Source organism: Sminthopsis crassicaudata, chromosome 5 (genome assembly GCF_048593235.1).
Source record: "Sminthopsis crassicaudata isolate SCR6 chromosome 5, ASM4859323v1, whole genome shotgun sequence".
Taxonomy (NCBI): Eukaryota; Metazoa; Chordata; class Mammalia; order Dasyuromorphia; family Dasyuridae; genus Sminthopsis; species Sminthopsis crassicaudata.
The window spans coordinates 268,858,012-268,881,705 of NC_133621.1; the positions used below are offsets into that span (position 1 = coordinate 268,858,012).

Sequence of the window (23,694 nt, forward strand, 5' to 3'; positions counted from 1 at the left end):
GTCAAATGTCTGAGGCCAGATTTGAACTCAAGGCTGGTGCTCTATCCACTGGGCCACCTAGCTGCCCACTATTTTCAATATTATTGATTTCTCCTTTTAATTTTAGAATTTCAAGTTTAGTTTTTGGTTGGGACTATTTAAGCAGTTTACCTCCTCCTTCTCTTAATCTAGGAAGCCTATATTTTTGGAGGTAGTCATCCATTTAAAGTTGGGGAAAGTAACTCCTTATTATTTCTCTAATTTCCTCTTCATTGGTGGAAAGATCCCTCTTTTCATTTGTAAGACTAACAATTTAAGTTTTCCCTTTCCTTTTTCTAATCAGATTTACCAAAGGTCTATCTATTTTATTAGCTTTTACATAAAACCAACTCTTAGTTTTATTTATTAATTCAATAGATTTTTTTTTCATTTTTTTGTTTTTTTTCTTATTTTTTTTCCTGAGGCTGGGGTTAAGTGACTGGCCCAGGGTCACACAGCTAGGAAATGTTAAATGTCTGAGGCCAGATTTAAACTCAGGTCCTCCTGAATTCAAGGCTGGTGCTCTATCCACTGGGCCACCTACCTGCCCACTACTTTCAATATTATTGATTTCTCCTTTTAATTTTAGAATTTCAAGTTTAGTGTTTGGTTGTGGGGTTTATTTTGGTCCTTTTCTAGCTTTTCAAGTTGCAGGCCCAATTTATTGATCTTCTCTTTCTCTCTTTTATTCAAGTAAGCCTCTAAAGACATGGCATTTCCCCTTATCACCTCTTTTGCTGCATCCCACAAATTTTGGTATGATGTCTCATCATTGTCATTATCTTGTGTGAAATTATTATTTTTTTCTATAATTTGCTGTTTTACCTAGTCATTTTTAAGATGAGATTATTTAGTTTCAAATTACTTTTTGGTCTATTTGCCCCTAACTTCTTGTTGAATGTAGTTTTTATTGCATTGTGATCTGAGATGAAGGCATTTACTATTTCTGCCTTCCTGCATTAAATTTTGAGATTTTTACGTCCCAATATATGGTCAATTTTTGTATTGGTTCCATGAACTGCTGAGAAAAAAGTATACTCCTTTCTATCACCATTCAGTTTTCTCCAAAGATCTATCATACCTAGTTTTTCTAATGTTCCATTTACCTCTTTAATTCCTTTCTTATTTTTTTTATGGTTTGATTTATCTAATTCTGAGAGTGCAAGGTTAAGGTCTCTCACTATTATAGATTTGCTGTTTAATTTTTTTTGCAACTCTCTTAACTTCTCCTTTAGGAAGTCAGATGGCATACCATTTGGTGCATATATGTTTAGTATTGATATGGTTTCATTATCTATGCTACCTTTTAGCAGGATATGGTTTCCTTCCTTATCTCTTTTAATTGGATCAATTTCTGCTTTTGCTTGATCTGAGATAAGGATGGCTAGCCCTGCTTTTTTGGCTTCACCTGAAACATAATAGATTCTTTTCCAACCTTTTACCTTTACTCTGTATGGATCTCCCTCCTTTAAATGTGTTTCCTGTAAACAACATATTGTAGGGTTATGACATTTGATCCAGTCTGCTATCTGCCTCAGTTTAATGGGAGAGTTCATGCCATTCACATTTAGAGTTAAAATTACTAATTCTGTATTTCCTGCCATCATATTATTCCCTGATTATGCTTTTTTTTCCCCCTTGTCCCCCTGAAACCTTTACCCAGTATTGAATTTATGGACCCCACTTGTGATGCATAGCCCTCCCTTTTAAGTATCCCTCCCCCCTCTTTTTAAGTCCCTTCTCCTTTCTTGTACCCTTCCCTTATTCCTCTTTTTCTTTTCCTTTTTCCTCTCTGCACTTTTAATGAGGTGAGAGAGAATTCTGTGAAAAACAAATATGTCAATTATTTACTCTTTGAGCCTACTCTGATGAGAGTAAGATTTATACAATATTTCTCCCCCTCTCTAAGTTCCCTCAGATGTGGTAAATTTTCTATGCCTCCTCCTGGGATTTAGATTCCTTCTTTTTATCTTTCCTTTCCCATTTTATGATACTATCTCCTTCCCTTTACTACTTCTTTTTCATGTTATATCAGTAAAATTAAATTATCCATGTGGACTTTGTATCCACAACAGAGATACAGTTCTCAAGAGTGCTTTTTACCTTTTTTTTTTTTTGCTTCTCTTGAGACTTGTGGATGTAGATCAAATTTTTTGTTTAAATCTGTTTTTTTTTTTTTTTCCTTAGAAACAAATGGAATTCCTCTGTTTCATTAAATGTCCATCTTCTTCCATGGAAGAAAATGCTAAACTTAGTTGGATAGTTTATTATTGGTTGCAATACTAGTTCTTTTGACTTTCAGAATATCAGGTTCTAGGCCCTACGATCCTTTAATGTGGAGGCACCCAGGTCTTGAGTGATCCTTATTGTGGAATCTTGATATGAATTTTTTTTTTTTTCCTGGCTACTTGCAATATTTTTTCCTTAGTTTGGTAGTTTGGCAGCTTAGCCACAATGTTCTTTTTTTAGGGTCTTTTTCAGAAGATGTTCGAGGAATTCTTTCATCGCCTATTTTCCCTTCTGTTCCTATTATCTCTGGACAATTCTCGTTGATGATTTCCTGTAAAATAGAATCTGGGCTCTTTTTTTTCATCATAATTTTCAGTAAGTCCAATGATCCTCAGATTATCTCTCCTAGATCTATTTTCCAAGTCTATAGATTTTCCCAGTAAATATTTGATGTTATTCTCCAGCTTTTCATTTATTTATTTTTTTGTTTTGTTTTGTTTTGTTTGACTGATTCTTGATTTCTCAATGAATCATTCATTTCTATTTGTTCAGTTCTGATTTTTAATGAGTCATTTTCCTTCAAATTTTTAGTTCTTTTTGTATGGGTCCAATTGAGCTTTTAAATGAATTATTTTGCTCAGTTGAATTTTTTTTCATTTCACTATTTTTTTAGTGAGTTATTTTCTTTTTCCACATCACAAACACTACTTTTTAAGGATTTTTTTTATCTTCTCCAATTCAGAAATCTTACTTTCCTGTTTTTTGTTAATCTTTTCTAATTCACAAAATTTTGTTTCCCTGCACCTCCTGTGAATTCTGTATTTTTTTCCAACTCAAATTTCAGGACGTTGTTATTCTCTATCATAGCTTCTCTTTCCTTTCCCCATTTTTCTTCAAAATCTCTTAACTTTTGAACAGTCTCTTCTAGGAGAGGATTATGTGTTGACGGGCATGTATCATTCCCTTTTAGGCTGTTATCTGGAGAGTGTTTGCTGTTAGCTTCCTTGGGGTTGGATACCAGCTCTTTCTCAGTATAAAATGTGTCAATCATTCTCTTCAGTTTCTTACTCATTCTTAAAACTCTGTGGGGGTCTGCTCTTTTGTATGAAATTTACCAGCTTTCTCCCAGACAGTTGATAGGATGCAGCAATCCTTTGACTGGGCTAAGAGAGAACTCTGGGAGAGAGTTCTCTTCCTCCCAACAGAAATGACTCAGAGGTGGTTAGCAGGGCTGCAGCAAGGAGTGCCCATTGAAGGACCCACACTATGTCACCTAGCAACTGCCCTGAGACTAGAGGCTGAACAGTAAAAGCGTCACAAACCCCAGGCAAAGCCTCCCATAGGGCCGTAAATATTACCAGCTGACACAAAAAGCCCCTGCTCTTAAACTGGACATCTCTGCTCAGAAAGCACACTTGCTGTTGCAGGGGTTCTGCTGCTGTGGGAGTTCCACTGCTGCTGAAGTTTCACTACTGTGAGAATTCCACTACCTCAGGCTGAGCCCCACACTATGAGGATTACAGGCTGCCCCAGGCTGTGTCCCCTGCTGTTCACATTCTTAACTGCCCTAAGGAAAAGCCCCGGACAGCAGAAGGGGGCTGCACACCATAATGAGATTAGTGTTCTGTAACTTCTGGTTTGGGGTGATTATATTTTCTGGATTTTTACTTTAAAGTGGCTTTGATTTCTCTTCTTATGTGCCATTTTACAAGCAGAGTGGAGCTATCAGCCTATGCCAGATTCCTCTATCTCAGTGGCTTCTCTGATCCCAGAGTTCTCCCCAGCCCATTTGACTCAATGTGCTAGCCCTTAGTCCAACCCTGTCTGTGCCGGTGCTTTTTTTCCTCCTCTTAGAACCGACCTTTTCTGTTAAAATTCCAGATTCTCTTTTTCTGGTAAGTTGGGCTTCTAATCCTTGTGGTTTTTATCAGTCCAGCATTATTTTTGAAGCTGATTTCACTAGTTGGTATTGATGGTAAAAGGGAGCTTAGAAATGCATGTGTATCTTCTGTGCCATCTTGGCTCTGCCCCACTTTCTTTCCTTTTTCTAATCAAATTTACCAAAGGTTTATCAATTTTATCGTTTTTTTTTCATAAAACAAACTCTCAAGTTTTATTTATTAATTTAAAAGTTTTTTTATATTCAATTTTATTTTCATTTTCATTTTAGTATTCCAAGTTAATATTTGATGGGAGGGTTAATTTGCTCTTTTTCTAACTTTTTAAGTAGTAAACCCAATTCATTGATCTTCTTTCTCTATTTTATTCAAGTAAGCCTCTAGAGATATAAAATTTTCCCTTATTACCACTGTGGCTGCATCCCACAAATTTTGGTATGTTGTCTCATTGTCGTCATTCTCTTGAGTGAAATTATTGTGTCTATGATTTGACCCATTCATTCCTTAGGATGAGATTATTTAGTTTCCAATTACTTTTTTGTTTAGCCCTAGCTTTTTGTTGAATGTAGTTTTTTCATTGTGATCTAAAAAGAATGAATTTACTATTTCTAACTTTCTGCATTTAATTTTGAGGTCTTTATGTCCCAATATATGGTCAATTTTTGTAGAAGTTCCATGAACTGCTGAGAAGAAAGTATACTCCTTCCTGTCTCTATTCAGTTTTCTCAAAAGATCTGTCATATCTAACTTTTCCAATATTACCAATATTTACCTCTTTAACTTCTTTCTTATTTGTTTTGTGGTTTGATTTATCTAATTCTGAAAGTGCAAGGTTGAGTTCTCCAACTATTATAGTTTGCTGTGTATTTTTTCTTCCAACTCTTTCAACTTCTCCTTTAGGAGATCTTGGTGCACCATATATGCACAATATATATTCACTACTTGGTGCATATATGTTTAGTATTGATACTGCTTCATTGTCTATGCTACTCTTTTGCAAGATGTACTTTCCTTCCTTATTTCTTTTAATTAGATAATATTTTGCTTTTCTTGATCTGAAAATGGCTAGCCCTGCTATTCTGAATTCACCTGAAGCATAATGAATAGATTCTCCTACAGCCTTTTACCTTGACTCTGTATGTATTACCCTGCTTTAAATGTGTTTCCTGCAAACCATATATTGTAGGATTCTGGCTTTTGATGCAGTGTGCATCAGACTCCACTTTATGGGAGAATTCATCACATTCACATTTACAGTTAAAAGTACTAATTCTGTATTTTCTGCCATCTTATTATCCCCAGATTATACTTTCCTTTTCCTTTCCCTCTTTACCCATGTCCCCAGTATTAAACTTAGGGCACCACTTGCCTCATGCCGCTCTCCCTTTTTAGAATCCCTCCCATCCCCTTTCAGTCCCTCCTCCTTTCCTTTAACTTTGTCTTATTTTTTTTTTTCTGTATTCCCTTCTATTTAATTTACTCCTTTCCTTCTCCCTTTTCATCTCCCACATTTCAATGGGGTGAGAGAAGTTTCTCTGTAAACCAAATATGTCTAATATTTTCTCTTTGAGCCAAATCTGATGAGAGTACGATGTACCTCCCTCTCCCTTAATTCCCTCAGATATAATAGGTTTCCTTTGCCTCTTTGTGTGATGTAATTTCCCTCTTTTTATCTCCCCTTTTCCCTTTTCTGATAAAATCCCCTTTCCACTTTTATTTTCCAATTTTTTAAATATTATAACAGTAAAACCAAATTATACAAATGCTCTTTATGTATGCCTATAACAAAAAACAAGAGTTCTTTTTATCTTTTATGGTTCTCCTATTGGGAGGTTAAATTTTTTGTTTAGCTCTATTTATTTATTTATTTTTTCATTAGGAATAAATGGAATTCACTTGTTTCATTGAATGTCTATCTTCTTCCCTGGAAGAAAATGTGCAGCTTAGCTGGGTAGTTTATTCTTGGCTGCATTCCAAGTCTTTTTGACTTTCAGAAGCTGAGATTCCAGGCCCTTTGATCCTTTAATGTGGAAGCTGCTAGATTCTGAGTTATCCTATATTGTCGTTCCTTGGTATTGTTTTTTTTTTTTTTTGTTTTTTTTTCTGGCTGCTTGTAACATTTTTTCCTAAGTCTGACAGTTCTGAAATTTAGCCACGTTATTACTTGACGTTTTTATTTGGGGGTTCAATGCCTATTTTACCTTCTGATTCTCTTACATGTGAGGCAGTTCTCTTGGAGGATTTTCTGAAAAATATTGTCTAGGCTCTTTTTGCTCATCATGCTTTTCAGAGATTCCAATTATCCTTAGATTATGTGTCCTAGATCTATTTTCCAGGTCTCTTATTTTTCCACGTAGATATTTAACATTTTTTTCTATTTTTTTCATTTTTTTGTTTTTTCTTCACTGATTCTTGATGTCTCAAATAATCATTCATTTCTGTTTTTTCAATTCTGAGTTTTTAAATTAATTTTATAAATATAATTTTTTCATAGTACATATGCATGAATATATATATTTTTTTACATTATCCCTGTATTCATTTTTCCAAATTTTCCCCTCCCTCCCTCCCTGCCTCTACTCCCTCCCCTAGATGACAGGCAATTCCATGAATATTAAATGTACTACAGCATAACCTAGATATAATATATGTGTGTAAATCCAATTTTCTTGTCGCATGGTAATAATTGGATTCCAAAGGTATAAGTAACCTGGGTAGAAAGATAATAATGCAAGCAGTTTACATTCAATTCTGATCAGTTCTGATTTTTAATCAAATCAGTTCTTATTTTTAATAAGTTATTAGCTTCATTAACTTTTTTCCCTTCTTTTTCTATATGTCCAATTGAGTTTTTAAATGACTTGTTTTGCTCTATGGAATTTTTTCCATTTCACTCATTTTTTTTTGTTTGTTTGTTTGTTTTGTTTTGTTTTGTTTTGTTTTGTTTTTAATGAGTTATTTTCATTTTTCCAATGAACAAATCTTACTTTCCTGGGACTTCTTTACCTTTTCCAATTCACAAATTCTGTTTACCTGGGAGTCCCTTACCTTTTCCATTTCACATTTCAGGAAGTTGTTTTCTTTTTCCACTTTATCAAATCTTTCTTTTAATGAGTTATATGCATTTCTCATGCTCTTTTGCAGAGCTTCTCTTTTTTTTTATCCATTTTTCTTCTAGCTCTGTTTTAGGATATTTTCTGATTTCTTCCAGTTGAACTTGTCTGATGGGGATCAGGTTATATCCCCCTTTGTTTTTGTTTTTGTTTTTTTTTTTTCTGGAAATTTTCTTCTATTAGTCTCCTTAGGGTTAGAAATCTGCTCTATTTCTGTATAGAAACTATCTATAGTTAAAGCTAGCTTGGCTTTTTTATTCATTTTTTTTAAAGCCCTTAGTGTCTGGCTTCAGGGGAAGGAGGTTCTCAGCTTCCTCTGCAAAACAGGGACAGATAGACAGTAACTGTCCTGCAAAAACAGGCTTGAAGAGTGGACATTCTGCTGCAAAGTCTTACTGCCCTGGGCAGAGCCCCCACTGTGCAGAAATTATGAGTGTCTTGGGCAGAACCCTGCTATGCAGTAGTGTGATTTTCTTTGGAAGTACCCCACTGGGCAGGAAGTGTGCCCTGGGCAGAGCCCCACTAGTGGCTGCCTTGGGACAAGCGGTTGAGCAGCAGAAGTGTCTCTGTTCTGGTAGACTATGGCTGAACAGCTGTACTGGGGTTGTGCTGGGTCACTCCTGGTGCTGGGTGGGTATGGTCAGGTCCTGTTAAACTCTGGTGTTTTGGTGTATATGCTACCTTTGGTGTTTGTGTAACTTCTCTGTTGATCTACTGCTTTTCAATTAAAGCAGAGCAGACAACGTGTGGTAGAGTCCTCCCTGCAAATTCTCCACCCACAGGGATCACACTGTGCTCCGGGTCCACTCAGCATGGGCAAGCCTCCGTGTTCTGACTCCCTGGCTGCTCTGGACTCCTCCTACCCGATCAAGACAGACTTTATCTGGCGAAGTTCCAAGTAATCTTTGGCTGGCAAAGTGTTGTACTCCCAATATTTGGGAATCCTACCAGTCAAGCATGATTTCTGAGGCTGAATTAGGTATATAGTAAGTGAGGGTAGAAGGGAGTTCAGAATGAAGCATCTATCCTCTCCACCATCTTGGCTCTGCCCCCCCCCCCCCCGGGAAGTAGTATTTTTTTTAAAACAAGATCTCTGGTTCTTTTTCTAAAGCTCTCATTTCCTTTCTCCACTTTCCTTTTAACTCTTTTAAGATCTATTTATAATTCTTACTAAGAGAATCTTCAGAGTTGCAGACCAAGTTATCTTACATTTTGAGGCTTGACCTGATGGCTTTTTGCCTCAAGTGTCATCAGGGTTTGAGGTCTGCACTTCCCTATCTCCATAGAATCTATCTATGGTCAGAGTTCTTTTGCTTTTCATTTTTAAATGTTCTGGTCTGCTCTTAGGACAATAGGGAAATTGTCCCAAATTTCCTCTATCTCAAATTTCCTCTACAGGCAACAGTAGTTTCATGCTTCCCTGGGGCCAGGGTTGCTGTCTTCCATCTAGTGCTGTGTAAGCATGGCTAAACCCATTTGTTTTCCTGGGGTTTGGGGTCTCATTATTTGTCTTCTGAAGTTGAGTTGAAAGTCTTTCAGCAGAAGATATTTTGGAAGAACTTCAGGAAAAGTCTGTTTGCTGATCCAGTGGTTTCTGAACCAAGACAGAATAGCTTGTATTATAGTTAAAAGATTCCCAGTAAATTTCTCCAGGGGACAGAATCCACTCTGACCTCAGTCCCTGTATTGTACCTTTGCTGGGCCACCTCCACCCTACCCCTGTTCTTCAGATCGACTTTTCCTGAGGTTCTTCCAAAGTATCTTCTGCTGAAAATATATGTGGATTCTGTCACTCGAAAACCAATTCAGAGGCTTTATGTGACAAAAGGAAGGAAGAGCTCAAAGATTTGTGCATTTTTTGTCTCCTTGATTTTATGTTTTAAAAAACTACCATACTAAAATATCTGCCTAGGGAGAAGCATTAGCTACTTTGATATTTATGAACATAGTTGATATCTTCAGGCCCTCCACTCTTCAGGAAAGTATCTAGAAATACCATTTTTGGCTGCACAGTATAGAATGACATTTTTAGCTTACTTATGTTTAAATGGAAATAAATCATTATTAGATAACTCAATATGTATTATGTTATATAATGAAATTTCACTTAAAATATATCAGAGAGTAGCGGGAACTCTAAATTCTCAGTCTGAGGAGACACAGTGAACATTTTTGCAGGTCCTAACCAGTTGGGTAAACTGGCTAAAGAGCTGTCCTTTACTGTCAGAAGACATAGGTTTAAAACTCACTTCTGATACATCCTAGCTGGTTGACTCTACACAAGTTGCTTAACCTCACAGCGCCTCAACTTAATAATTCACTAAGAATATCATTTGCAATAAAGGCTTCATTTCCAAAATATAAAGAGAATTGACTCTAATTTATAAGAAATCAAGCCATTCTCCTATTGATAAATGGTCAAAGGATATGAACAGACAATTCTCAGAAGAAGAAATTGAAACTATTTCTAGCTATATGAAAAGATGCTCCATGTCATTATTAATCAGAGGAAATGCAAAATTAAAACAACTCTGAGATACCACTACACATCTCTAATTGGCTAGAATGACAGGGAAAGATAATGCAGAATGTTGAAGGGGATGTGGGAAAACAGGGACACTGACACATTGTTGCTGGAATTGTGAATGCATCCAGCCATTCTGGAGAGCAATTTTCAACTATGCTCAAAAAGTTATCAAACTGTGCATCCCCTTTCACCCAGCAGTTTTACTTCTGGTCTTATATCCCAAAGAGATCTTAAAGAAGGGAAAGGGGATGCGGATGCCCATTGATTAGAGAAAGGGCTGAATAAATTGTGGTATATGAATATTATGGAATATGATTGCTGTGTAAGAAATGACTAGCAGGATGATTTCAGAAAAGCCTGGAGAGATTTACATGACCTGATGCTGAGTGAAATGAGTAGGACCAGAAGATCGTTGTATACTTGCACAACAATACTATATGATGATCAATTCTGATGGATATGGCCATTTTCAACAATAAGATGAACCAAATCACTTCCAATAGAGCAATAATGAACTGAACCAGCTACACCCAGCATAAGAACCACTACATAGAATTCCCAATCCCTCTAATTTTGTCCGCCTGCATTTTATATTTCCTTCACAGGCTAATTGTACACTGTTTCAAAGTCCGATTCTTTTTGGACTGCAAAACAAACTTTTGGTCGTGTGTGTGTGTGTGTGTGTGTGTGTGTGTGTGTGTCGTGTATATGTATAAATTTCTACTTTAAGATATCGAACATGTATTGACCAACCTGCCATCTTTGGGGTGGGGGGGAACGAGGGGAAAAATTAGAAAAAAACGGTTTCGCAATTGTCAATGTTGTGAAATTCCCCATGCATATATCTGGTAAATAAAAACTATTAAATTAAAAGAATATCATTTGCAGAGAAATTCCCTGTTTATCAGTGAAGGTAATTTTTATCACTGTGATTTCCATACAAATGAAATCTCATATTCCTTTGGACATAATTAGTTCAAAAGCAATCTGGCAGCATCATTTTCAATGTTTTGGAGAAAGTCAATTTTGGAGAATGATTTATGAATTAAATAACAAAATAATATACCTAGTGAAATGGAGAAATAGTTATCTCTTAGTTCTTTCCCTTAGACTCATGTCATGGTTCGTAGTAAAAAAAAAAAAGAATTTCTTATTTTATTGCCCAGTAAAATATTTTTAAACTATATTTTGCAGTCAAAGATCAGAAGAAATAATAGATGTGCATTGTAAATCATTACTTTTGTTTTTATTTTTAGTTTCCCTTCCCAAGAAGACTTGAATAGAAAAAATACATTGGTTTTCTACTTATTAACCCCTTTCTTCAAGGGATTATAGAGCTTTAGACAGGTTACATTGTTTTGGATCTCTTGCCCATGGAGAAGAGATAGAAATATGTTATGTTATGCTAAACTGAATGTCTGTGGATTTCTCTGATTTATAAAAGGGAATATTCTGCCATGTCATGCTGAATGTGGCAGTACTATATTTCCAAACATTTTATCTGTGAGGACTGTGGTAAGAAAGTCGATCTTTCTCAATATCGTCTTTGCAATCTACTTACATAAAAAAGCCCAAATTATTCATGTTAGAGCAGATTGTTCTTTTTATTTATGGTATTTGCTTAGAGATATGGTGCTCTGAAAGTGCGAAGCAATTAATGTAACCAGATCACTCACAGATAACTCATATTTTAAGACCACCTCTTTCTACCCACCTCATTCAACTTAAAGACATTTATCTATATCACAATTCCCTTTGAATCATATTGGCGTTGCTCAAAAATACATTGTAGAATAGCTTTAAAATTATGCCTTTTATATTAATTTTTATATATTAAGTTTTAATTGTATTTTACTTTTTTCTACAATAGCAGAAGAAAGTTCTTCAGAAGATTCTACAAGCAGGTAGGCTTTGTAGCTTTTGATTAATCTTCTTGGTCCAGTCTTCAATGGGTTTTTCAATTCAGACAAAGCAGACTGTCATGAATCCAAAATTTTTATACTACTATAGTATACTATGCTATACTATGCTATAGAATTTTTATACTATCATATTAATTCATGTTTTTGCTTAATTAACTTTCAACAAATTAGGTTTACTGGACACCTACTAGGTACATGTGCATTTGCACATATATATATATATATATATATATATATATATATATATATATATATATGTACATTATTATGTGTGTATATATGTTTATGCATATATTGCATATGTGTGTGTATATATACACACACATATATGTACACTATGTGTATGTGTGTGCATGTGTTTATTCAAGCTTATTTATCAGATTATTAACTGTTTTGTGTATAGATAGTTGACTGAGGAAGCTGAAGGATTAAGTGACTAGTTTGGGTTCATGAAATCATTATGTGACAAAGGAAGAAGTTGAATCCACTGTATTTTTACCCCCTTCCTACTTCCTATCCACAAAACCCTCTTAGAACTATTAAGAAATAGTATTTGATGAATGAAGAATGAACCAGCTATGTTCCATATGGCCACACCACATGTTAGCCACCTGGAAGGGGGCTTTTAAATCACATCTGCAATGCAAATATGTATCATCTTCTACTTGCAGAAGTTTTACCTAAGTGCTCAGATCAAGGAGTTATCAACAGGGGCTGGGGTTTAGTCACTGGGACCAGGATCCTAAATTAAGACAAGAGATGGTATTGGAGATTTCTCAGCAAGGAGAGAAGCAATGGTAGAGAAGAGGGAAGCGTCTGGTGAGTAGTTTCTGCTTGGAACTCTTGTAGACAACTATGGTAGAGAGCTAATTTTTACTTTGAGACTTTGGCAGGAATATTCTTCTTTCCAATTAGAGAGATGTGGGCAAGTTGGCATTGTATCTTGAGAAGTAGTAAACCTTTTGAAAACGCACTTCTCTGGAGCTCCTACAAAGGCAAACAGATATGGCAAAGGATTAGTTGTAAAGGTCATTAACAGGAATGACTAAAACAGAGATTGCTAAGTATCTCACTTTTAGTGAGCTCATTTTCCCACAGCACAGAATGTTATTTTGCAGTGTCCTACAGATTCTGTGCTCTTTGTTGCTGTCAGTGTTAAGAGTTACTCTTAATATAAAAGAAGGTGAAAATTCTGGAAAAACGCCTTTCCACTTTCTAGATGATCAAGTAGAATGAAGTATTCCAAGAAATGATAATTTTTTTCTCTTAAATAAGGAGGAAGGTGAAGAGAAAAGAGGCAAAGTTGGGAGTGATTGTCTCGGGAGATTGGTGGGAAGAGTCCCCTGATCCCAAGAAGCTGAACATTTGGAACCTTTCTTCCTATATTTATTTAAAAAATGAAGTATTAGAACTATAAAGCACCCAGAGCAGTTCCTAATATGACAAATTCAACGGAGATATTTTCACAGCCCCATAGGATGGCATTGATTAATGTGAAATAGCTTAGGGGCTAAATCAAATATGATTAAGCAAGATGTTTCAAGTGACATGGCTTTTTAAAGTCAGAGGGAAGTAAGTCCTTGATGTAGAGAAAAGAGCCCATTAGAACAGAGTTAGGAAGGGAACAAGGGGGGGGGCCTAGGTAAGAACAAACTCTCATGTACATTGTATCTATGGGAGTTGTTGCAGGATACCTAAAGAGATAATTGAGTCAGTCTTTTAGATATGCTAACAAGATAGTCCCAGGAAATTGATCTCTTTTTCTATGGGATTATGGTTGATGGACATGTTGCAGCATTTACATTATTCCTGTTAATGGTATTATATTATTCCTCTTTTAGATGTGAATTTAAGGGGAAGCAAATAGGAACATGATTTTGAAGCCCTAAGAATCTGGAAAGAAAAATAAAAATTTGGAAGTTAATAAAAAAATTCAGGAGGCCTTGAGAAGTTTAAGTAAAAAGTAGAGTTAGTTGAAGTGAAAATTGAGAAGCTGAGTTGAAGATGATAGATTCCAACTAAAGGAAGAAAAGAAAGTGAGCCCAAAGAGGATTTGAGGAGATGGAAAAGACATAAGAAAGAAGACAAGGTGAAGGCTATAAAGAGGAGGAAAAGGAGATGAAATACAACTGAAAAATGAGAAAGGGAAGAAGAATGTTAAAAAACAGGACCAAATAAGCAGTCAGTTCTCAAGTTTAAGAAGAAAGGAAGGGAGATTGCTCATGTGTATCAAAGTATCAGAGCAAAAGGAATGAAGGAAGGAAGGAAGGAAGGAAGGAAGGAAGGAAGGAAGGAAGGAAAGGAAAGAAAGGAAAGGAAAGGAAAGGAAAGGAAAGGAAAGGAAAGGAAAGGAAAGGAAAGGAAAGGAAAGGAAAGGAAAGGAAAGGAAAGGAAAGGAAAGGAAAGGAAAGGAAAGGAAAGGAAAGGAAAGGAAAGGAAAGGAAAGGAAAGGAAAGGAAAGGAAGGAAAGAGGAAAGGAAAGGAAAGGAAAGGAAAGGAAAGGAAAGGAAAGGAAAGGAAAGGAAAGGAAAGGAAAGGAAAGGAAGAAAGGAAAGGAAAGGAAAGGAAAGGAAAGGAAAGGAAAGGAAAGGAAAGGAAAGGAAAGGAAAGGAAAGGAAAGGAAAGGAAAGGAAAGGAAAGAAAGGAAAGGAAAGGAAAGGAAAGGAAAGGAAAGGAAAGGAAAGGAAAGGAAAGGAAAGGAAAGGAAAGGAAAGGAAAGGAAAGGAAAGGAAAGGAAAGGAAAGGAAAAGGAAAGGAAAAGGAAAGGAAAAAGGAAAGGAAAAAGTGAAAGGAAAAAGGAAAGGAAAAAGGAAAGGAAAAAGGAAAGGAAAAAGGAAAGGAAAAAGGAAAGGAAAAAGGAAAGGAAAAAGGAAAGGAAAAGGGAAAGGAAAAAGGAAAGGAAAAAGGAAAGGAAAAAGGAAAGGAAAAAGGAAAGGAAAAAGGAAAGGAAAAAGGAAAGGAAAAAGGAAAGGAAAAAGGAAAGGAAAAAGGAAAGGAAAAAGGAAAGGAAAAAGGAAAGGAAAAAGGAAAGGAAAAAGGAAAGGAAAAAGGAAAGGAAAAAGGAAAGGAAAAAGGAAAGGAAAAAGGAAAGGAAAAAGGAAAGGAAAAAGGAAAGGAAAAAGGAAAGGAAAAAGGAAAGGAAAAAGGAAAAAGGAAAGGAAAAAGGAAAGGAAAAAGGAAAGGAAAAAGGAAAGGAAAAAGGAAAGGAAAAAAGAAAGGAAAAAGGAAAGGAAAAAGGAAAGGAAAGGAAAGGAAAGGAAGAAGGAAAGGAAGAAGGAAAGAGAAAGAAAGATGTGCTAACACATCCTAAGGAGCTGAGAAGAGAATGGTTTTGTGCTAGTGAACAGGGAATAAAGATAAATTGGATTCAAGTCCCCCCTTTGTTATATTGAGCAAGTGTGCCCCAGAAATTTTTCCCATAACAGTTGCTCATCTGCATTATTTTCTCTCTGAAATTTCCCTACATTAATCAAAGACAAATAATGTACCCCAACTTGAATTCTGAACTCAACCACTCTCTCCCTCCAGCGCAAGTGAATTGAAAAATCTGGAGTTGAAACTCCTTGAAAGTAGATTACCACAGGGATTGTAAAAACTTTTTCTAGCAAGGAAGATAAACATTTACTTTTACAATAAAGACTTACTGAGACTGGAACGCATGATATATTCACATATCTAAAGGACAACTAGGCAAAGCAGTGGGCACTGTGTCCTGGGTTTGGAATCAAGAAGGGTCATCTGAGTTCTAATCTAGATCAGATACTTATTTGGTTATGATTCCAGGCAAGTCTCACTTAATCCTGTTTTCCTGAGTTTCCCCATCTGTGAAAGAATTGAGGAAAGAAATGGCAAACCACTTTAGTACCTATGCCAATCAAATGCCAAATGGGATCAAAGAATAAGACACTACTGAAATGATTGAACAACAAATACAACTCATATCTAGAGCTGAAACCTGTTGAGGGTAATTGTCACAATTTAGAAGGGAAGGTACAGAGAACAGTGACATGCTATTACAAATAGATTTCCAAGGTTTTAATAATTTGGGAATTTATAATGTCCCATTGTGTTTGTTTATCAACTTTAGAAAAGTGTAAAAATTAAGTGAGATTATTCTGGAGGAAAGAGCCCCTGATAGCTTCTAAACTAATATTTTCTTCTCTACCAAAATGAATCTTGGAATAGGAATAGTTGATTATATCTTCTATTCAATCATCCTTTGTAACATATCATTGGGTAACAAAGAACCTTGCAACAACTAAAAAGTTTTCTTGTTCATGATTGACTTCTGGAAATAAAAGAACTAATTTTTGGTTTCTTTTTGAAAGATACTCTGACATACCAGAATGGAAAATTCTCCAGCTAATCACAGATAACGAATTCAGTTTTGATATGGAGGTAAAGTTTCTTTATTGATTTTTTTTTCTACTCATATTTCAGTTTAGACAGTGCTTTGTTTTGTTAAAAGATATTGTAAACATACTATACAATCTCTTTAGTTATTTAATACCAAAGATCCAAATGGAGTTAAAAGGACCCAAATTATTTTAAAGCAAAGAAGCTTTTTTTCTGCATCAGACTTTCAAGTTTCCCCACCTCTAAGTTTTGTTGTGTTTTTTTTTCTTCTGAATAACTAACTGAAACCAACTTTTATGCAATTTACATTCTGCTAATATTTCTCTATCAGTCTCCATATTTTCTTGTTACCTTTGTATTTAACTATGCACTGAAAAGAGTCTTAGATTTGGAGTGGAGAACCAGGCTTCAAATCCCATGACTTACACTCTAAAATAAATAATATTATGATGTTCCTAGAGGTCTCTTCTTGCTCCATATCTGTGATTCATTCCATAATAATACTAATTTTCTCTAAAAGTTGGTTGCACCGGTTGCTCCTGATTTTTTATTACAAATAGAGCACCTATGAATATTTCTGTACACATAGTTCTTATTTTTCCTGTCCTTGCTCTTTTTAGGATGAATTCTTAGCAATGGAATAAAAAAATAGTATTTTGATTCTTACATATTGTTTTCTAAAACACCTGGACCAATTATAGTTCTCCTAGTGGTATATTAGAATTTCCCACGATTTGTAAATTTTTTTTTTGTTTTTCTATGACATTTTGTTTATTTGTAAAATTTATTTTATTTGAAAAAAACAGTAAAAAAAATAAAAACAGAAAAGGAATACAAAACAAAATAAAACAAAGCAAAAGATAACATTGTCATGTGCCCTTCAAAAATTCAAGGAGAATTAAAAATATACATCAACAAATTACCAGATAAAGAAATTATATATTTATTAGAAGAAATTAATATCCATTTTTTCTTTACTTCTTTGTAAATTGTTTTCTCTGCCGTATAACTTATTTACTATACTCTTTCCTTTCATCTACCCTCTCACCCTCAAGAAAGCTACCATTAAGAAAATATATATTTATGTAGACATATATAGACACACACACACACACACACACACACACACACACACACACGACTTTCCTATCCCTACTGATTCTAATTAAATTCTGTTTTATAACTTGTCTTGTTATTACTTAACCTCTCCCCACTCCAGGATCCCTCCCTTGTCTTCTTTCCTCACCCTTTGCTTCCCCATCTGCCCACCCCACTACCCTTACTTCTTTATAGATTTTTGGAGAGTGCTCTACTTTTCATATTATATATGTAGTGTTGAACCCATTCCTGATGTGAGTAGGTTTTCAGAACTGAGTCTTCCCTCTCTCTAATGCTTGCTTGTATTCTTCTTCTATGCTTTCTTTCTATTACATAATTACTATTTTTATCTTACCTCTACCAGTCTTTCCTTTGAGCTACCTTACTGTTGATGTAAATCTTAAAAGCATAGTATACATTTCCAGGGAAAACCAAACAATATTTTGATGTTTAAACAGTTTCTCTATGCGGAATTCTTCAAAATTGCTCTTTAATATTGTCCCTTATATGTTAAATTTTCTGTTAAGTTCAGGTTTGGTTGAAAGAAAGTCCTGAAAATTTGCAAGTTCATTTAATATTCATTTTTTATCATTCAAAATTATAGATAATTTTGTTGGATGTGATATTTTTGGCCATAGGAATAGCTTTTTATTTTTTTTCCTGTTGTGGATAGATTGATTCCAGGACCTGTAGACCTGTAGTCTTCTATTGTAGGTGCTGATAAGTCTTGCACAATTCTAATTGTAACAGCTCCAATGTTTTGATTTTTTTTTTTTTTGCTTTTTGCAAAATTTTCTTTTTGATCTGGGGATTTCACTATTTGACTAGAATATTCCTGTTTATTTTCCAAAAAGAATCTTTTGTGGTGGTGATCAGGGGATTTTTTCTATTTCTATTTTTCCCTTCATGTCCTATCACTCCAGGACTGTATTCGTGCATTATTGTGTCAAGGTCCATTTTTTTGTCAAAAAGTTATAACAGTGAGCTTATTCCTATATTTTCTTTTCTTGATCTGCTCTTCACATCTTTCAGTTTTCATATAGGATGTTTTACCTTCTTCTATTTTCTCATTCTTTATAATCTATTTTGTTATTTCTTGGTTTCTCATAGCTTCACTGGCTTCCCTTTATCCAATTCTCATTTTCAAATTTCATCTTTGAGACTCTGTCCCTCCTTTGCTAGTTGGCTAACTTTTTTTTCATAATCGTCTTGTTTTCATTGTTTGGCTTTTTATTTTTATTTTTTAAAGTTTTTTCCTCTATGTCTCTCATTTGATGTTTGAATTCTTTTTTTAATTCCTCCATAAATTCTCTCTGGGCAGGGGGCCATTTCACATTACTCTTTGAGGTAGAAGAAGCTTTTTGTTACTAAAATGTCCTCCTCTGAAGATGAATTCTGGTTTTCTCTATTCCCATAATATGATTTAATGGTGGGAGTCTACTTTGCTGGCTCATTTTTTTTTTATAAGAAGTATAAACATCTCTAATCATAGGATTGGAGGATGGTGCCTCAAGCTTCCCTTGAGATCTCCACTCTGATCAGGAATTCCAAATCAAGAGCTCCACCTTCACCAAGTGCTGATTTCTTCCTACCCAGGGCCTTCTCTCTGCAGCACAGTGGAGCCTGGAATTCCCAGTCATCCAGGATTCACTCTGTCTTCCTAGACTCAAACCCGAATTTGACAAAGAGTGGGGTGGAGTGAAAGTTTCTGCCGAGACTCCAGCCATATCCAGCTAGCTGAGAGGCTCCCCACTTGATGTTTCTGTGTAGTTTGCCTGGAGGTGTTTGCACATCAGACAAGTTACTCCTCAATCTTGGGGCTTTTTGGATTGTATCAGAAGCCCTGTCCTGCCCCAAGTTATCTTGATCTATCACCAGTGTTGGCCCTGAGGCACAAATTTGTTCTATTTGTGGGGAAAATCTGGAGAGCTTCAAATTTACCAACTTGCTCCTCCATCTTCCCAGAATTCTCTATTCTTTTTAATTTTTCACCTTCTTAAGGTGATAAAATAAACATGTTGATTTTTAAGTTTCTTTCAGTGGTGGGAAACTGGAACATTTTTCATGAAGTTAATGATATTTTTATTGTCATTTCTTCATTTTGAGCTATTTTGCTAGATTTAGAGATTAAAAGATATGTGTCAGATACAGTCAATCTTCAGCTGTCATGGAAGTCACATTGTTAGAAAATGATTTGAAAGTCAAACTATACATAGAATATATGGGAAATGGGAAAGAGGGCATTCAATTCCAATGACCACCAAACCAAAGTTCATCTTTACCTAGGAATGATTGACCATATTATTTCTAACCTAGAAATACTGTTGAAGTAATTTTCTGACATGTTCCCAGATGAATCCTTTGTCCTTGACCTTTTTCCAGCTTCCTTTTACTCATTAGAATTTAAGCTCCTTGAGGGGAAGGCTGCCTTTCCTTTTACTTGTATTCATATTCACACCATTGTACACTGTGTCTGACACACACACACACACACACACACACACACACACACACACACACATATATATATATATATACATACACATGTATAGGCATATATTTATATAATAACTGCTTAAAAAGGATTTTTTTCTAAGTTATGTAATCTTGTGACACTAAGATTGATTACAGTTTTATTAAGGTATTGTTTATACAGTCTGTGTTTAGAATTTGTCTTAAAAAAAAAAAAAGAAATCTCATTTCAATGTGTCCTAATCTACTTTCTTCAATATTCTTTGTTGTAATGAGATATATTTCTGTAATGTTCTTATTTAGAGGACCCCTTGAGTGTTGCATTAGATTTTGGGAGCATAATTATAATAGATCTTTGAGTTTTAAGTCCAGACATGTAAATTTTCATAGGCAATGGAATGCACAGACTTCTTTAATCTATAAAAATAAGATGAATAAGACTAATGAAGGGAATAATACATATCAGCTGCTCCACAAATTTGCAGCATTGTGGCTTTCATTTTTCATCTCTACTTTGCATGCAGGTTGTTATCATGAAAGTGAACATGAGGTTACTGACTTAATCTCACAAATACTTGAATTTGCAAAAGTTAAAATATATGCATATTGAGAGTTGAATGTATATCTTACATATTGTTATTATCTAACTTAGTTTATATAGAGATTTGAAATATTTTCCAACCTTTTTCTATTCTTTTAGTTTCAAAAGCACGTTTTTGTTTGTTTGTTTATTTGTTTGTTTGTTACACAGATCTCTATATAATCAGACTTATTGATTTTTGTCTGCAGTACTTATTATGTTTGATAACATGGATCCTGCATGGTGGATCAAAAATCTTATTGTTTTATTATAGGTTTTAATTTTAAATATTTAAGTTAATAGGATCAACTAGTTGGATAAGTGGTAAGGGCAGTGGTTTTGCAACAAGGAGGACCTGATTCAAATGTAATATCAGACACTTATCATGTAATAGCTGTGTAACCTTGGGCAAGTCACTTAAACCCAATTGCCTCACCAAAAAATAAGTCATTATTATTAGTAGAGTTTATTGTAGTGTACTTATTGACCTTACCTTTCACTACTTGCCTAAAGAAATTCTAAGTACTATAGAAATTTTGTTCTCTGCCTATGCCTTGTATTTTCTAATCTTCAAGACTTTAGAGTTTCTTCTCAAAATGTATTTCTCCACCATTTACCTGTTGCCTTTGTAAACTGTAGTTTTATCTTCATTTATACTATTTTATCTCTTCCTCTATGGAAGCAAGCTCTCCCCCTCTTTTGAGGTCTATTGATACCACATTTTTCCTTGGGCAAAAAAAATCTGGGTTTTTTTTAGACTCTCCCATTGAATCTAGTAGAGTAACTTACATATAAAAATATGACTTAATGATGTTTTTTTTTTCCTTAGTAAATTTGTTGGATTAGTAATGGGTTATATATCATTGATAAATAATAAATATTTATATAGTACTTTTCCCATGGTAGATATTATACTCAGCACATTACATTTGATTCACACAACAATCCTCAGATGTAAATACTATTATCATTACCATTTGACAAATGAGGAAACTGAAACAAATAGCTGTTAATTAGGATTACTGCAGGGTCACACAGCTAGTAAATGTTTGAGAGAGAAATTGAAATTGAACTCAGATCTTTGTGAATGCAGCTTCAGTGCTCTAACCACGATTTTTGTTCACATGTCCATATTTTTGGTAGGTATTTTGGGGTTTGTGACCCATATTTCTTTATTTTGTAAACATTGGGTTCCAATTTCATGGTCCCTTGTTTTAAGACATTTTGAAAAGTCTACTTCCATTCTGTCTGTTACTTGCTTACATTTCTGGCTGCTTGCAGTAAAAAGGCAGTACAATACGGTTGTGGCTTAGGGCACTACAAAAAAAAAAAAAAAAAAAAAGAAAGGATGATAACAGGGATTAAAATGTCTAGAGAGGATTTTCAGCATGTTGGCAAAATGGACATGTTTGTAAGGGATATGGAATAGATTACAGAAATTAAAAATAAATAATAGAGTTGGCATGAGTGAGGGGGGAAATCTGTTGGAGGAGATGGGATGGCACAGGGTCACCTGAATAAGTTTTAAAGCTCAAGCTTGGTAAGGAGTAAGCCTACTTCATCATGCAAGGTAGGAATGAAGGAGATATTGGCAGAAGGCATCTGAGAGATAGGAGATGTGGAAGAGAAGAGGTGAGGGAGCTCATTTCAAACAGCCTCATTTTTTTTAGTAAAATTTGAAGCAAATTTCTCATTTCAAAGTGTGGGCAAGAAAGAAACCATGGAAAATTTGAGAGAGGATGAAAAGTTGTGGAAGAGCTGCTGTGGGGATTGGGATAGTCACTTGATAAGGAAGGTATCATAGGGTTCCCTTAAGGGTCCAGTTATATATCATAAATTTGTGGTGGTAGCAATTGGAATGGATGAATGATTTTCTAATTTTTAATCCATTTCCTATATAAACTTGTGTTTTTTATTTTATAAACCTAAAAATATTTCTTTGAATAGTGTTCCATAAGTTTACAAAACTAAAAGAGACCTATAACACACACACCTCACACACACACACACACACACACACAAACACACACACACACACACACACACACATAGTACAAGACTTCTGTTTTAAATATGTATTTTTTCTATCGAGTAGAAGTCATGGATGACTTCTAAAGTCTTTAAGGGTCCTCTAACTTGCAAATTTCCATTGTCCTAAGTACCGTAATAAATATGTGATTTTACCAAGACAGGGTATAAGCCTATCTTGTCTCAGTAAGAATGCTGTCCTACTTTTGCCTTTTTGAAAGTCACATCGTTTTAAACTTATAGCACAATAACTAATACGTGTAGGTCTTTGTCACAAGACATTCTAAGAAAAACAATTTTGCCCCAGTGTGTACATATTATATATAGCTATATTTTTTCTTTTCAAATTGTACATACTACTGCTGAGTCCAATACAAAAGAAATGACATAATTAATTGTGCTTAATCAGGAAAGACAAGAGGTAATACTTAGGCCTTAATAATAAGGTCAAAACTTGATTGGCAGAAAAGAAGGAGGAAAACTTCTAGGAGAGAGGATAGGCAAAAGATAGGGATGTTTCCAAGTAATGTAAGTCTTGACATTTAGCTATAATAGAGGACCTGTAATGGGAACATAAATTATTTTCTATAAAAGAGAGAGTCTTGGGAGTCACTGTCTTTTCATATAGAGTATAATAACATATTGAAACATATTTTTAAAAAACATTGAAATCAGACTGAAAGATTACCTGGAACAGATATACATTATAGGCCAAAAAGTCATTTCAGTAGGATGCAAGATGATAAAATAAAACAAAATGGAGTGGTTGTGGAAATATGAAATGTTAAACAATAACTTGTTCATTTTAGAGAAAGATTCAGCAGTATGTACCCATTATTGGGTTGCAGAGAGAAAAGGCCATAACTGAGTTTTTTAAAGGCTAAGTACCTGTAAAATATAAGTATCATAAATAGAAATGAAGAAGTTGCAAAGTTTTGGGGGGCTTATATGATTACAAGCTGACAACTTTTTAATGTGTTGTCGGGAAACATTTCAATGGAATTATCTCATAGATTGCTTAAATTTTAGGAATTTGAGAAAAGTCAGATGGTTTCCATTTCTTCTGGCAAATGAGTGTCAGAAATCTGAATTACAGCACAGTCTCTTTTGCAACAAGAACAGTTAAATGGATTAGCTCTCAGCTTTATGTTGGAAATAACCAAAGATAGAAGCATAAAATATGAAAACAAGAAAACAAATATGCCTGTGCTTACGAATGTATGTAAAATGAAGAAAGGAGACAGTTTTTTGTATCAGATACCACTTGAGAAATTAAAAAAAAATAAAAAACAACCTCATGATTTGGAGGGTCCTTAAGTGAATTAAAGCAAGCAAGCAGAGGGGCAGCTAGGTGGAACAGTGGATAGAGCACTAGCCCTGAAGTCAAATGTGATCTCAGACATTTAACACATTTTAGCTGTGTGACCCTGGGCAAGTCACTTAACCCCAATTG

The 23,694-nt window shown here is 34.8% G+C and overlaps 1 protein-coding gene across 1 annotated transcript in view; it reads left to right on the forward strand.

The window, feature by feature from the left end:
• Positions 1–23,694, forward strand: part of LOC141544622 (uncharacterized) — a 70,706-nt gene that overhangs the window by 32,304 nt on the left and 14,708 nt on the right. The window contains exons 7-8 of the mRNA XM_074271014.1: positions 11,656–11,689; positions 16,036–16,105. Of these exons, the coding sequence (XP_074127115.1) occupies positions 11,656–11,689; positions 16,036–16,105 (104 nt within the window). The remainder of the gene's footprint in view (positions 1–11,655; positions 11,690–16,035; positions 16,106–23,694) is intronic.